At 41.2% G+C, this 15,213-nt stretch overlaps 1 protein-coding gene across 1 annotated transcript in view; it reads left to right on the forward strand.

Moving 5' to 3' along the window:
* The first annotated feature begins 6,136 nt into the window (after window positions 1–6,136).
* Window positions 6,137–15,213, forward strand: part of EPHB6 (EPH receptor B6) — a 57,328-nt gene continuing 48,251 nt past the window's right edge. The window contains exon 1 of the mRNA XM_009998286.1: window positions 6,137–6,308. Within this exon, the coding sequence (XP_009996588.1) occupies window positions 6,215–6,308 (94 nt within the window). The 5' untranslated portion in view covers window positions 6,137–6,214. The remainder of the gene's footprint in view (window positions 6,309–15,213) is intronic.

Consider the following 15,213-nt stretch of genomic DNA (forward strand, 5'->3'; position numbering starts at 1 on the left):
GTAAATATGCAGAACTTTCTGATCTGTGGCTACATAATATCTGCATGCTAAGCTAGAATGTGCTTCAGTGAAGGTCTGTATAAAGATTTGTAGGTGGAATAAAAAAAGAATTAGAAAGCAAGGGTTGATTTTTTTTAAAGCTAAAGTCCAGCAGAACTTGTTGCAGAGAACTAATACAGTTTATCTAGTTGTCACTGTTCTAGATCAGTCTCAGAGTGGCAGTCAAACCCAGAAGAGAAAAAGCAGTCCATTCTAAGGTTTGTCATGTGCATGATTACCCCTATGAAGATTCACGACATGGCATTGGGGTACTCTAAAATAAGTGAATACACAAACCTAGTATCAAATTTGCTTCCCTTCTAATGAAAACACATGCAGTGATGGAAGAGGATTTTGAGCAACACTAGTGCCCTGTGGCTCTTCAGGTGTTGTCAATGACAGTGTTTGAACATTGAGGGAATCCTTTATTTGCATAAGGAAATTGCTGCAGAGATATTGGCTGCGTGAAATATTTCATGTTTCCAATGGTTTATATACAGGATGGGCACACAGCAGCCCCCTTTGTGACACAAATCTCACAAGCACAGTGTCAAGTGTCACTTGTCATAGAAGATATGGGAAGACTGTCACTGTGTGGCCTGTAGCACTGAGTATCATTTGCCTGGAGACTGTACTAAAATTTTTCTACTTCAAGACTGAGTTCAGAAAAAGTAAGAAATTACAGCTATGATTGGTGAGAGGAAACAGGCTGGACACAGTGTCAGTTAAGCCAGGTGTACGTTATTTCACATTCAAGAGTTTTCAGCTGAAATGAATTGTGTTTGCAGACTTGTGTAGAAGCTTTGAGATGCTGGGGAAAAGCAGATTTATGTTCTGTTGCAATATACAGCAGACAAGAGCAAGGAAATTCTGTTTGTATAGAGAGAGATGAAAAAAAATCCCCAGTAGTGGTTCAGCACTGGAACAGATGCCCAAAGAAGCTGTGGAATCTCCATCCTTGGAGATGTTAAAAACTTTCTTTGGCAAGCTTCTTGAAGAACTGTTCTCCATCATTGGTTGTTCAGCTAAGAAATCAGCATTCTTGAAAATACTGGTGATGATTGTATTCATCTCTCTTATTGGGGTTTTGAACTTATTAAAATTTGGGTAATCCAAATACCACAGTGATGGCGCCAAAGTAAACAAACATAGCACTGATGAATAATGTAAGCAGATAACCTGGAGACTTCCATATCCCATCTCTTGGAGCTTGGTACTAAAGCAAAAGCAACATATAACTGGTCTTTTATGACTGCTTTCAGTCCTGACAGTTTTATTGTGTTGAAAAGACAAATGTTGTGTTTTTCAGATGTTTTATGAATTTTAGAACTTCCAAGGGGTTGGAGATCATTCTTTTTTGGAGATCATTCAATTTTTCTTAAAACCAAAAGAGAAGTATATGAGAGATGGAAAAGTGGAATAATACCCATTAAGAATTACAAGGACATTACCAGGGCGTGCTGAAATGCATTTAGAAAAGGAGAAGATGAGGCTCAATTGTAATTGGTCAGAGATGTAAAAAATTACAAGAATGGATTCTTCAGATACATAAAAAATAAGCAGAATATTGGCCTGTTAAACAGGCTAGGTGAATTAGTCACCAACAATGCTGAAACAGCAGAGGTTCTCAACCCTTTCTTCACCTCTGTCTTTACTGGAGCTGTTGGGCCCCGGGCTGTGGGAGCAAAATTCGAGGTTGATGCAAACACCTACAGTCAGTGAACAAAGAGTTGGAACATAGGTTATTGCAGCAGCTTGACCCATACAGATGGATAGGCCTAGATACCATCCAGCTGAGGATGTTAAAAGAACTGGCTGATACTGTTGCAAGGCCACTCTCCATCTTTGAGAAGATGTGCAGGTTGGGGGATATTCCAGAGGACTGGAAAAAGACTATTGTCACCCCCCAGCTACAAGAAGAGTTTGAAGGAGGCCTTACCTCAGTCCCTGGGAAAGTTATGGAGCAAATGCTCCTGGGGACTGTCACAAGTCAAATTAAGAATGTGACTGGGAAAAGCCAGAACAGATTCACCAGGGTCAAATCATGCTTGACAAACCTGATCACCTTCTACAACAAAGTAACCTGCTTGGTTGATGTGGGGTGAGCAGCAGACATTGTCTACCTGGACTTCTCCAAGGCTTTCAATATGATTCCCCATAGCCTTCTCATAGAAAAACTGATCTGTTACTGTCTAGACAAGGGTGGTGGTAAGTAGTTCTTTTTCAGACTAGCAACTGGTCACAACCGACATCCCCCAGGGAATGCTACTGGGCCCAAGACTGTTTAATATCTTCATAAGTGATCTGGATGTTTGGATCAAGTGCACACTGATGAACTTTGCAGATAGCAGCAAGTTGAATGGGGAAGTAGACGCTCCTGAAGGGAGAGCCACCCTCCAGGAAGACCTGGACAATTTGCAAAAATGGGCTACATAAGAACCTTATGAAGCTCAGCAGGGACAAGTCTTGCACCTGGAAAAACATAACTCAGGAGTGCAGCACAGACTGGGATCTACCAGTCTGGAGAGCAGTTCTGCAGAAAGGGACCTGGGGGTCTTTGCGGACAATAAGCTCAATATGAGTGAACAGTGTGCTGCAGAAGCAAAGGAAGGGTTTGCATCAAGAAGAGCATCACCAGCAAAAATAAAAAAGGCTTCATCCTACTCTGCTTGCCAAGCAACACCTGGAATACTGTGTTCAGTTCTGTTTTCCACTATACAAAAAAGATGGGGACAGGCTGGAGACAGTCCAGAGAAGGGCCACAAAGGACCAGGAAGTCTGCCATATGAGGAAAGGCTGAAAGAACTGGGTTTGTTCAGCCTTGAGAAAAGAAGGCTTAGTGGAGCCATGTTTCAGTACTTAAAGGGTGGCTACCAAGAAGATGGACTCTCCCTTTTTACAAGGAGTCACATGGAAAAGATTATGTGTAATGGGTGTGTGAGTTACTCCTGGGGAAATCCTGATTGGACACCAGATTAAAATTTTTCACTAGGAGAACTGTCGTACATAGGAATAATCTCCCCAGGCAAGTAGTGGACTTGCCAACACTTTTAAGACTCAGCTAGACAGGGTGCTGAGCAATCTCATCTAAACCATGTTCCTACCCAGAAAGATTGGACCAGATGATCCTTGAGGTCCTTTCCAACCTGGTGTTCTATGAATCTATGATTCTGTGATTCCAGTAGCCAATAAAATATATGGCCAAAAATGGTTTAGAATCCTCTATAGAAGGTTGAATATAACAAGGATTGGCAGCTGGTACATGGGTGGCAAGTTCTGTGTAACTGGAATAGAGGGAGAATGAGATGGGGTATTTAAGGGATTCTGTTCAAGGATCCTTTGCAGAAGAGGTTTATTACTTTGCAGTTGGATTTGGAGGAGAATAGGGAATAATGGATTCTGTAGCAAGGGGAGGTAATCTGTCTGAGAGCAGTTTTGGAGTAAGTAACAAGATGAGAAGTCCATGGGGAGGTGCTTGTGTGGACAAGTTTAAAATTTGGGATGGTTTGAGGTTTCTGTTTAAGTAGTTTGGTGCAGAGAAGAAATAGGAGAACTGAAGAATGAAAGATGTCTTTGGGTGTAGTCAAATTCTGCACGCATCAAGTGCTGGGGGGAAAGGCAGGACAGTGCTTAGCAATTTAGTGGCTTAGTACTCTTTAATTCAGAGAGGCTAGTGCTTCCCTCCTACTCTCCCTTAAATGCTTCTGTAATGTTCTTCTCTACCTTTCATTGTGGAGTAAGCATTTTTCATTGAGGTGTGGAAAAGGCAGAATAAAAAAAAATCCTGACAGTTTTACCTTTTTGGACTGCTAAATCAAAACCAGCTTTTTGGTTTAGCAACTATTTATTTCAAGGTAAAATAATTTTCAGGTCTAATCCAGGCAGAGGCTGTGTGATAACTCATGAAGAGCAGTGCAACATTTCTGGGATACAGGGTCTACCAGGGTAAGCAGAACAGATGTTGAGAGAGAGATGTGCAGGCTGGGATCGGAGGAGAACAACTGGTTTCTTCGGAGCTTGAAATAATTTTATGTCTGCTGTTTGGTAGCAGGAGATTTTTAGAAGTATCTGCTCTGTGATAGTGGATGGATTTCCTCCTTTATGTGTTACTTAGTAATTTCAAGACTTAGGCCTGAGATCCAGTAGGCTGACCATATTTGGGTTGTGTTTCCTGCTCTGCCACTAGTTTGTTATGTGACATTGAGCAAGTCTGAATTATAGACTGTTTTCAAACCTTCTGTAAATTAATGCAGTCCCACCGACTGAAATACAAGGTTTCTTCAATTTATTTGACCTCTATTTCTGCAGTTATTTGCATTTATTTGAAAGTGAATATTTAAAAGTCCATTTCTCTGAGAAAAAAAAAGTAGCTGAGTATTTATGTCTCTAGGTAAAGCAGTCATGCAGGCTTTATTCTGGTGTACCCAGTCTTGTTTTTGTTGGATCAGGCAGTAGTCTTCAGCCATGTTGCTAGAGAACACTGCTGTGTGCTTGGATAATTTTTTCTGTTAAAGAACTGTTTTCTAATAATTTAGCCTGAAATTTTCTCCTTTTTACGGTTTTATCCAGTGGTGTTTTTCCTCTGTGATGTATATATGCTTCTTAAAATAAGATGCAGTACCTGTAGTACATCCACCTTCCCATTTGATCTTCATTTTTTCTCAGTTTTCTCACATTTTTTGCTTTTCTTATAAACTATTACTCAAAGTTTTTACTTCTTCCTTAGGTTCTTTTAGTTTCCTTATGTTTTAGTGATGTCCAAGGTGCCTTTGGTTCATCTGTGTTTGGTGCTCTCAGTGTAAAAGAGAATTATACCATCCTATCCTATAATTTCTCCCCCATTTATTAAAGGAAGTCAGATTTCACTCCATTGCCTTTTCTCATACTCCCCAGGCTGTTTTTTTCTTGGCTACACCAAACTTGCTCAAATCCTTCGTTGCGAGGTTTTCAGGTAATTGCAGTCAGGCTGCCCCTTTTAATTATAACTCTTCTCTCCCCGATTTCAGCAAAGTTATTGAGCCATTTCTGTATATTGTATGAGACAATTTTCTTTCTCCTTAGCTACGCTTCATTGTCTTACTGAAGACACTGAGGAGTTCTCAATGCTTGGTGCAAAGAGCACCTAAAGAAAAAACCAAACATGCTGGCTTTTTGCATGTAACCTACATATTAGCATGGTATTTCTCTGGTGGGCTGAGAACTGGGCAGATGGAGTTAGAAATACCTTGCTTAGCAAAACTAGTGTGCTGGATTGCTCTAATGCAGTGCTAGATTGGGCTACATATTGCTCCCTGACGGTGAGATAAGCCTTTATGTCAGGTTCTTAATGGTAATGGTGGAGTTTTGTTTGGTTTGTTTCAACTTTTTCCCAGTTAATTTGGACTGGTGTGCTTTTCCTCTCTGTAATGCAGGCTCCCTTTTTGACCTTAAATATCACATTTTATTCCTCACCTACAATGTATTAATGGGAAAAAATGCAATCTAGTTTCAGTACTGCTGGACAGTCATGCTTAAAGGGACAAAAGCCTGCTTCTGAAATGTAGTTACAAATTTTTAGTTACAGATTTGTATTGCCAAAAATGGCAAAAACTCTCCTGTCATGACTATTGCCCTGCAGAGTCCTGAAAAGGCAAAGATAATTGTAAGAAAAAGAGTTTGGAAAGCATACAGGGGAAGTGGAATGGCGACCATCCAAGGGACATTGCCAAAGATGCAAAGCATCAGGAGTTAAGTAAAAAAACAACATATATTGTGGGATAGATTAACACTGATTTGGGAACCCCACTGATACTGATGCCATGAATGTCTCAATCTATCTATATGTGCGTGTATCTATATGTCTCAAATCTATCTATACTCTCAGCATACAAAATAACTGGGAGTGAAGTCTTGATGGGTGGGAGGTGTGGGTATATGGTAAATACTGGGTCTTTGCTACCCATTTGCTACCTGTATTTCAGAAGTAGTAAATATGGAGTGGGCGTATAAAACCTGCCAGTTCTGTATTACTGTGACCTGATTTCTGTTTCCACTTTCTGTTTTTTCTTAACCGGTATTTCTGTGTGAAGTTCTCTGTTCTTTAATCTGGGAAGATATTAAAACACTCCAAGAAATCTCTGACCATTTCAAGGGAGTGGTGTGTGTTTTTTGGAGATGGTGGTATCAGAGAATCTTCATGGATTCTAATGCTGGAATCAGTGCAAGAAGAGTGGCAGGAATGAGTTGGCTCTGTATGGTCTGCTTCTTTCATCTAGTCACCTCTCTAGAAGGTAAGAAAAGATTTTATATAATACAACAACTTCACAAAGTTTTCTCTAGATAAAAATTAAAAGGTGTGCTTTCCACTATGCTGATCCTAATCCAGATGAGAATTAAGCACGTTTTTATGTTTGATGGTTGATCACTATCTCATGAGATGTAAAAACATATTAGTATTGTTTCTGCTGGCACAGAAAAACTCTTTTATGAAGGACCATCAATGAACATTTCTACTAGCTATCTCAGAAGTGACAGTCTCAAAGAATATTCTTATTTTTTTTCTGGGAATAAGCTCCTTGTTTATGCTTTGCATGTATTTATTCTTCTGTTCCTGTTCTTGCACCATGTTTGTTTTATGAAACCATCTCTTAATGTTTATGCATGTGTGCTGCAGTTAGAAATTTTTGTCTCTGCCATCTGAACAACTTGCTTCAGATAACAAACATGGAGAGAATGCTTTGCATTAACAAGAAGAGACAGTTTGTGTTGAGCCCTCAGAGGAGAAGAGGGAAAGTGCAGTGAAGACGGAAGGAGAAAAGGTGGGCAGGGGAAAAGAGAGGCCAAGAAAACAGGAGAAGAAAGAACAGATGATAGGAGGGAGGTTGATGAGAGCAGGAGATAAGATGAGAGCTATGGGAGAGAGTTAGAGAAGGGCAGAGGTACTGTAAACAATTCTCTTGTTCCAAGAAATATCCTTGCAGTTACAAGTGCTCAATGAACTGCACTGTTTTGTGATTAATGTTCATCTTTTGCATGTGTGAAAGCCTCTGAAAAAGGCAGGGAGGGAGAGAGGAAACCAAAGAGAGACAAGGAAGGAAAGACCTAGAGGGAGGGTTAGGAGAGTAGAGAGAGATCTAAGAAAAAGAGTGTGGAGGCTGGGAAGAGAAAATACTGTTTTTTTTCCTATTATTAGTGAGAGGAAATCTTGCTAAGGCATCCTTCTCTTTTAATAGGACTCTTTTTTAATAGGAGTGGGAGGGAGTTCAGAGAAGAAATAATTGATTTAAGATTATAAAAGGAATTCTTCAGTCTCTGCAACTGCTGTTTTAAAAATGATTTTACAAAGTGCTATGTTATTCTTTATTGTAACTGGTGGAGGACCTGAGATATAAAAGGGAGAGAAAAAGACAATTTTCTGCAGTCAGTAATGCCTGTAAGAACTGACATTTTTGGAATTCAGTGGTCACTCCTGTAAGTTTGTAGAGATACAAAAATTTAGAAAACACTGTGTGATACAACTTCACAGATCACATGGTTGAATTGTCTAGATTTATTTAGGACAGTAAATTCTGCCTGTGGAGAGGAAGCCCATGAGCTAAATTTCAACTCTCAATTCAGAGTCAGGGGAGACAGCACCTTGCACTGTGACTGTACTACATTGTCATAGGACTGCAGTCCAAAGATTATTTGCATCTCAGAGGTAAGTATTTTTATTGTGGTCAAGAGGCAAAGACAAATTATGCATTAGGAGAAGGAATATCTGATAATAACTATGTAGAAAGATTTGCTTTCCTATAGAGCTGTACATAAAGAAGAAAAGAGATGCACAACCATTTTGTTGATCTAATTAATTTGAAAACTATATGGAATATCCAGTTTGGTCTTTAATTTTTGTAAGGTTTTTTTTGAGATTTATATTGTGTCTAAAATACATCTGAGTTCTAACTAAAGAGGATTGAGTGAGTGGAAGAATCAATCAAGGTATTTTTTCTTCAAAGTGTTGCTCAGGCATTTGAGTTAAACAGTCTGAATGTAAATCCCTTTTTGTTTCAAACTAAATGTTGTTTGAAAATTTCTAAGGGAAAACCAATACCAATAAAAACTTAATGTAAATGCTTAAGAAGGAGAAGCTGTAAAGAAGGCAAGAAAATTAGACAAACTATTAAAAACATATTTCTATGCATTATGAAGAGAGCAAATATTTTATGCAGAATGCTTTGCAGCCATTAGACAGTACCCTTTTCCAGGACCTAGTGGGACTTTAAACCCTTTCATGACTCAGAAGTAAAAAAAAATTAAATTAAAAGTGATTTAAAATCTTTCTGTTGTTATTGTTATTTTTAATGCATAAGAAAGAATTATTATGCTGAACTTAGTTGATAGAGATCTTGTATTTGGACATGCTGATTTCACTAGTAATGAGCATGTCTGTCCAAAATTTTCCAGACACAATTTCTAGACTAGAAAAAAGCCAGCATTGGAAGCAGGAGGGAAAAGAGTTTTGGAAACAGATTATATTTGTGAACTTATTATTTCAGATGTAGAAAAGGAAACAAAATTGCACAAAAATTTGCATCAAGTTTGCATTTCCCAATGTTTATGGCTCTGCAAGAGTTTTTGAGGTTTTAGTTTGGGAAGCATTATTTTTGAGCTACATGCTGGGTGAAAAAAACAGATTGTTTCCTTTTTCTGAAAAAAACATAAATAAATATACAACTTTTGTTTCTGTGAGTATGTAATTACTGCCTGCAGTTTATTTAACATTTTTGTAGTTAGTGAAGTTAGTGAAGTCAGTGAAGCATAGAATCTAAGAATGCCTTATGGGCTACCATAAAAATAGCAGAGAGCAAGTGATAACTTGTTAATGGAATAGCTCTTACTAGGACCCAGAGTTGAATTTCCTGTGGAATGTTTGGTTTTGTTTTACTGAGTTACAAATGTTCACAGCTGTAAACACAAGCAGAGTTCATTTTGCAGAACTCACTAAATGAGTTTGAAAGGTATGATGTGTTCTGCATGTGTGTCTGCATTTATTTTACAATAAGCTCTCCAGCCTACGGAATGGCTGGACCACCTTTCTAAGTATCTTCCCAAAGTTCAAGATGTAGAGAGAATGGATAATCCTGCTTTGGCAGAAACTTTTTGCATTGAAAGTGTCTGCTTGGTAAAAAGGCATACCCAAGAAAAAGGCTGTGAGGTTGGGCATTCTTACTTCATATTTTTCCCCTGTCCTATTAACTGGTTTTCATCTTGTGTTATTGAAAATAATCTATTGATTGATTGCTCAAATTGACTTGACTTTGAAGTGGAGGAAAACTATACTTTCCTCAAAGGTAATCTTCAGAGTAAAAAAATACCATTGCCTTTTGTTTTACTATATATGAAGAAAGATTTAAATTGATGTTATTTTACCTCAGGGGGAAAAAGGAAAATTAACTTTTTACTTCAGTTGCTTGTGATTCACATGAGTTATTAAAATCCTAGCAGAGATTTTCTCTTATGGTCTTTACATATGGTTCTTTCCTGACACCTCCGTGCCTGCCAAAATCTTTGTTGTGTTGTTGGAAAGCCCAGGGCAGAGTGATGTCCTGTTGTACACATTCAGAAGGTGAATAGGACTGGGCTGGATGTGCTGCTTGTTTGTAAGGGGAGGAGTGTCTGGATTATCCCATTGGTCTGTCTCAGCAGCTTTTCTGGATTTGTCTTCCTATAGCCGATTACCCTATAGTCCCTCTGCTAGGACATCCCTATTCCCAGGTATATAGCTATGTTGGAATTATTTATAATTTATTAATAATGATTTAATTATTATTTATTATCATTAATTATTTATTATTGTTTATTATTACAGGCTGCAGGCTAGCTCTGGCTGCTTGGAGGCCAGTAGGACAGTAGAGGCTATTTGTGCTGCAAGTCATACTGTTTAAAATCAAAGCCAACTAAAGCTTTAAAGAAAAGGAATTGCATTCTGGGTATCTGGGACTTTCAGTATATGCTTCAGTGAAACCTTGGAAGACCCAAGCTCACTTTTTAAAGTTTATGAAACAAAAATTTGTCAGGAAAACTTCACTAAGCTTTAAAAATTACACTATACTGTCATCAAAAGTAGCCAGTTTGATGGCAGTTGCAGCTGGGTAAGACTCAATAATGGGTGTTTGCAGAAATAATGTCTTAAGCTGTGGAAGAATACATATTACATTGTGTTACTAGAAAAGTTGAAGATAATAATAAAATTTGATTGCATATGCAAACTAAGCATTTAATGTTTGGTGTTTGTTTTTTTTTTATTTCCTGATGTCTGCATTTTATGACATCAGCAAAGGAATTGTGCAACAGGCTAATCCTGGCAATTTCCCTAAAGCTGTAGGAGAGGTAAAGAGAAAAATTTGCAGTCGTTCATAAAGCTTAAAAGCTGTGTTACCTTCCAAATAGCTGTGTATATCCCTATCCTAGACCATTTTGCTGTCATTTCTTTCACGGATGGTACATAACTCCCAATTGGGGTGCAAGAAACCCTTCCATGAGGATTCAGTGCTCATGCTTTAATGCTCCTGGGTTAAGTGGCAGCTGGATTTTACTTTTGCGCCAGGGAAAATAACCAGTGAAGGGTCTTTTCCTCCTTTATCTCAAGAACTTGCATCAGAACTTTAGTTTCCCCTTTCTGCTGGCAGTGCTGGACTCTGCTCATGACAGTGAGCTGTGTGTGGGTGGCCTGGCCTGTGGTGTCTCAGCCCAGCAAAAGGCTCTGAGGGAAGGCCTCATACATGAGGGCTCATGGACAGGGAGGAAACATACAAGGCAACTGAAGTTGTTGTTCTGGCTTTTCTAATGTCTTGTACAGGCTTTTTTTGGGGAAAGGCTCTGAGGGAAGGCCTCATACATGAGGGCTCATGGACAGGGAGGAAACATACAAGGCAACTGAAGTTGTTGTTCTGGCTTTTCTAATGTCTTGTACAGGCTTGTGAGGCACAGTGGCCTCACCCAACCCTGTGACACAGCCCCAGGTGCTTTTCCAGTCTCACACAGGTCCCTTGGCATCACACTGCCAGGGCTGGCACAGGGGTCATGCCTGGTTAGGAGCTAGTAGAGGCTGCAGATAGGAGGGGCATTGCTAAGGCAGTACATGCTGAGCCTGTGCATGCTGTCTGAGGAGGGATTAGAGTTCAGGAGTGCAGCCCACTGCTTGTGCCATCTTGCCATGACATGCAGAGGTATTTGTGCAGGTGAGTTGGAACAAGGCTACAGGAGGTATGGTCTCTGCACAGGATCCTGGTGGAAGCTCTGAGAGGCAAGTGCTAACATTAGGTTGTCAGGGTAGCATTTGTCCACACTGAAGAAACACAGCTTGAAAATCTCTCTCAAAAAAAGCTTCACATTTAGAACCAGACCATGGAATTCGAGCCTGGTTCCTTTTTGGGACTCCTCTCTGGGGCCTGAGCTGGTGCAGAATCAGAGAACAGCAGCAGCAGTGGCTGTCTCTCATGCACACAGAGGCTGCCTAGATGAGAATGGAATGGTTTGTTGGGAGTTTTTGCTGGGGGAGTTGGGGTTGTTCAGCCTGGAGAAGAGAAGGCTACAGGGAGACCTTGCAGCAGCCTTCCAGTGCCTGAAGGGGCTACAGGAAAGCTGGGGAGGAACTTTTTACAAGGGCTTGTAGTGAGAGGACAAGGGGCAGTGGATTAAAACTGGAAGAGGGGAGATTTAGGTTAGGACATTAGGAAGAAACTCTTTAGTGTGAGAGTGGTGAGACACTGGAACAGGCTGCCCAGGAAAGCTGTGGCTGCCCCCTCCCTGGAAGGGTTGAAGGGCAGGTTGGATGGGGCTCTGAGCAACCTGTTCTAGTGGGAGGTGTCCCTGTCCATGCAGGGGGGTTGAAACTAGATGAACTTTAAGGTCCTTTCCAACTCAAACCATTCTATGATGACAGCCCTGGTGTTCTGATAGTGTAAGCATTTTGCTCTGACATGGCAAATAGTTAAATCATATACTTCATGGAACTCACTAATCAGCTATCCCATTGGCTCCCAACGGCTTTTTTTTTTTATTAATTGCATGTGAGTACTGAAATACTACAGGACCATTCATTTCAGGAATGACTTCACAATACAGATTTATCCAAGAAAAAAAATCAAATTCATTTGTCTCATATAGATTGGTCTTGAATATTTTATAACTCTGTAACTTGTTTTTTTCCTATTAAGTCACAGCTGAACTGTAAAAAAAGACATTTTCTGTTAAAAAAATAACAGCAGTCTTTGTATTGAAGAACAAGGGGTATTTTTTGGCTTTTTTGTTTGGTTTATTACTTGTTTCATCAACTCATTCTTGAAAAATAGATTACTTGTTAGAGTTGCATATATCGCTATGTTTACTTCACTGCAATAGTTGCTTATTTATGGAAGTTCTACTGTATTTAAGGCTTCCCAAAAGTTCCCCTGTATTCTGTCTCTAAGTGATAGCCCACATATATAAATATATATTTGTTCAGCACTTTGATAAAAGGCTCATCTCCTCACAGTCAAGGAGCACAGAGGAGCGATGAAAGGCAGGGGAACCCAAATAACCCAACAGAGAAATAATGACCTTGTCCTAGGCACCTCCCAGGGCTCTCAAAGGAGCATAATCAGCCCTTTGGGTAGAAATGGAACCCATTAAGATAAGTCAATGGAAGTGCTCTCTGCTGGAACACCTTACAGGTTTAGGGGGGGTTACTGCCAACAGGGGTATGGGATGTAGGTAAGATAATTTGGGGCTTTTGTGAAGCTTACTGTGGGTTGTTCAGAGGAGGAACCATAGGTGGGGAAAGGGAAGAAGTTGAAAGGGACCTTAAAGACCATCAGGTTCTAACTTCCCTGCTTTAAGCAGGGACACTGCACACTAGACCAGGCTGCACAAAGCCTCGTACAACCTGGCCTTAAACACCTCCAGGGAGAGGGCTTCCACAACCTCCCTGGGCAACCTGTTCTAGCACCTTACAACCCTCATTGGTGAAGAATTTTTTCCTGATGTCTAACCTAAATCCACCCTCTTTCAGTTTAAAACCATTGCCCCTTGTCCTATCACTACCCTCTCTGGTGAAAAGCCCCTCCCCAGCTTTCCTGTGTGGTCCATCTGTCAAATCCATGTCTTGTCAGTTTGGAGACCAGGATGTCAAGGATGAGCAGATACATAATGAGCCAGTCATGTGTAAACAGACTGTTGGTCAGTCTGCTTATCAGGAGTTGAACCACAGGTCATAACGCCCGTGTTTCAGTGCTGCAAACAACTAGACAGCTTGGAATAGAACAAAATCAAGTGCCAGAAACTCAATTTGGACCATAGGTCATAGGATCTACGCATCTGTGATGTCAGCTACTGGAGCAAGTGAGCTGATATGAATGATGCTGTGATTTCTAATAAATATTAAGCCAGACTAACTGGTTAATAGACTAAGTGGGTTGGGAAGCCATGGAGAGACCAGGGAGCCTGGGGGATGAATGAGACATCTGCATGTGTGTCTCATTCAGATGAGACAGCTGGCAGAACTATCTCCTGAAGTGGTCAGGATATCTAGGCCAACTATTGGGGAGATCCTAGGGTCTGGTAATTTTCTGACACTCCTATTTGTGTATTGTGTATCTTTGTGCTCCAAGGGCCAGCTCCTGGATAGGCTGAGTTTCTAAGACCAGTTACTGGACATACTCATAGTGTGTGTGTGTGGCACGAATTTGCATGGCAGTTCATGCAGTGAAGGCATGCTAGGAGGGTAGCTATACTGGAAGTCATCACCCTCAGAGAAGAAAATCCAACTATGGCTTCTACTCAGCCCTAAGCCATGGCCAAAAGGAATGTGGTCACCCAGATAGAACTACCTCGGGAACACACAGTTGTCCAGGTCTCAGGCTGTGTGGAATGTTTGAGCCTGTCACTCATACCAGAGGGCAGCAGAGACACCCGTGTGAGCTCTGACCTGATGAATGATCTGCTCAGCCTGGTGGCAGAGCTTAAAAAGGAAGTGAAATGATTAAGGATTATCTGGGAATGTGAAAGATTGGTGGAGCCACACAGCCTACCATCCTTGAGGAAAGACAGCAGGTGGCAGCTCCACAAGAAGTGGAGGACCCCTGCCTTTTTGTCACCAGACAGAAGGAGGTGGCCTAAGAGGGTGGGGGGAGGGAATGTAAACAGGTCCCTGCTCAGGGCAGCAAACTATTCCCCTCCCAACCTCCCTCACCTTCCCAGTTGTCCTTACACAACAAGTATGGGGCTCTGGAACTAGGGAATCATGCAAATAAGGATGATAAAGATCCATCTGGAGAGTTGCAGAGACAGTCAGTCCCACACATTAGGACTGTTTCTATTAAGAACAAAAGGAGGGTAATTGTCATAGAGACTCCCTTCTGAGGCGAACAGAGGGTCCGACATGCCAGCCAGACCCATCCCACAGGAGGGTCTGCTGCCTCCCTGAAGCGTGGGTTAGAGATGTGACCAGGAAACTTCCTGGTCTCATACAGCTCTCTGATTACTACCCACTACTGGCCATGCAGGTGGGGACTGATGAGGTTGCCAAGAGAAGTCCTAAGGCATTAAAAAGGGACTTCAGGGCACTGGGCCAGTGGTTGCAGGATCAGGAGCATAGGAGGTTTTTCCTCAATCCTTTCAGTGGCAGGGAAGTACGCTGAAAGGAACAAGAAAACAGCTGATTAATGTGTGGCTCAGAGGCTGGTGCCATCAGTGGAATTTTGGTTTCTTTGATCATGGGAACGTTTACACAGAACTGGGCCTGCTGGCAAAACACAGAGTAGAACTATGACCAAAGGGGAAAAAGGATTCTTGGCCTTGAGTTGGTGAGGCTCATCAATAGGGCTTTAAACTACGTTTGAAGTGGGAAAGAGAGGAAACCAGGCCCACTGGAGCTGAGCCTAGGGGTGTCATGCCAAAGTTGGGGGTGAAATCGATAGTCCAGCTCAAGTGTGTCTACACCAATACATGCAGCATAGGCGACATGAAGAACTGGAGGCCATTAGTTGTAGTCAATGGGGCAGAATCTGGTTGGAGGTGTGTGACTAGTGGAGTCCCTCAGGGGTCGGTACTGGGACCGGTGTTGTTCAACATCTTCATCAACGACCTGGATGAGGGTATAGAATGTACCCTCAGCAAGTTTGCTGATGACACTAAGCGGGGAGGAGTGGCTGACACACCAGAAGGCTGTGCTGC

The sequence above is a fragment of the Chaetura pelagica genome, unplaced genomic scaffold (genome assembly GCF_000747805.2).
Source record: "Chaetura pelagica isolate M959 unplaced genomic scaffold, ChaPel_1.0 scaffold120, whole genome shotgun sequence".
Lineage (NCBI taxonomy): Eukaryota > Metazoa > Chordata > Aves > Apodiformes > Apodidae > Chaetura > Chaetura pelagica.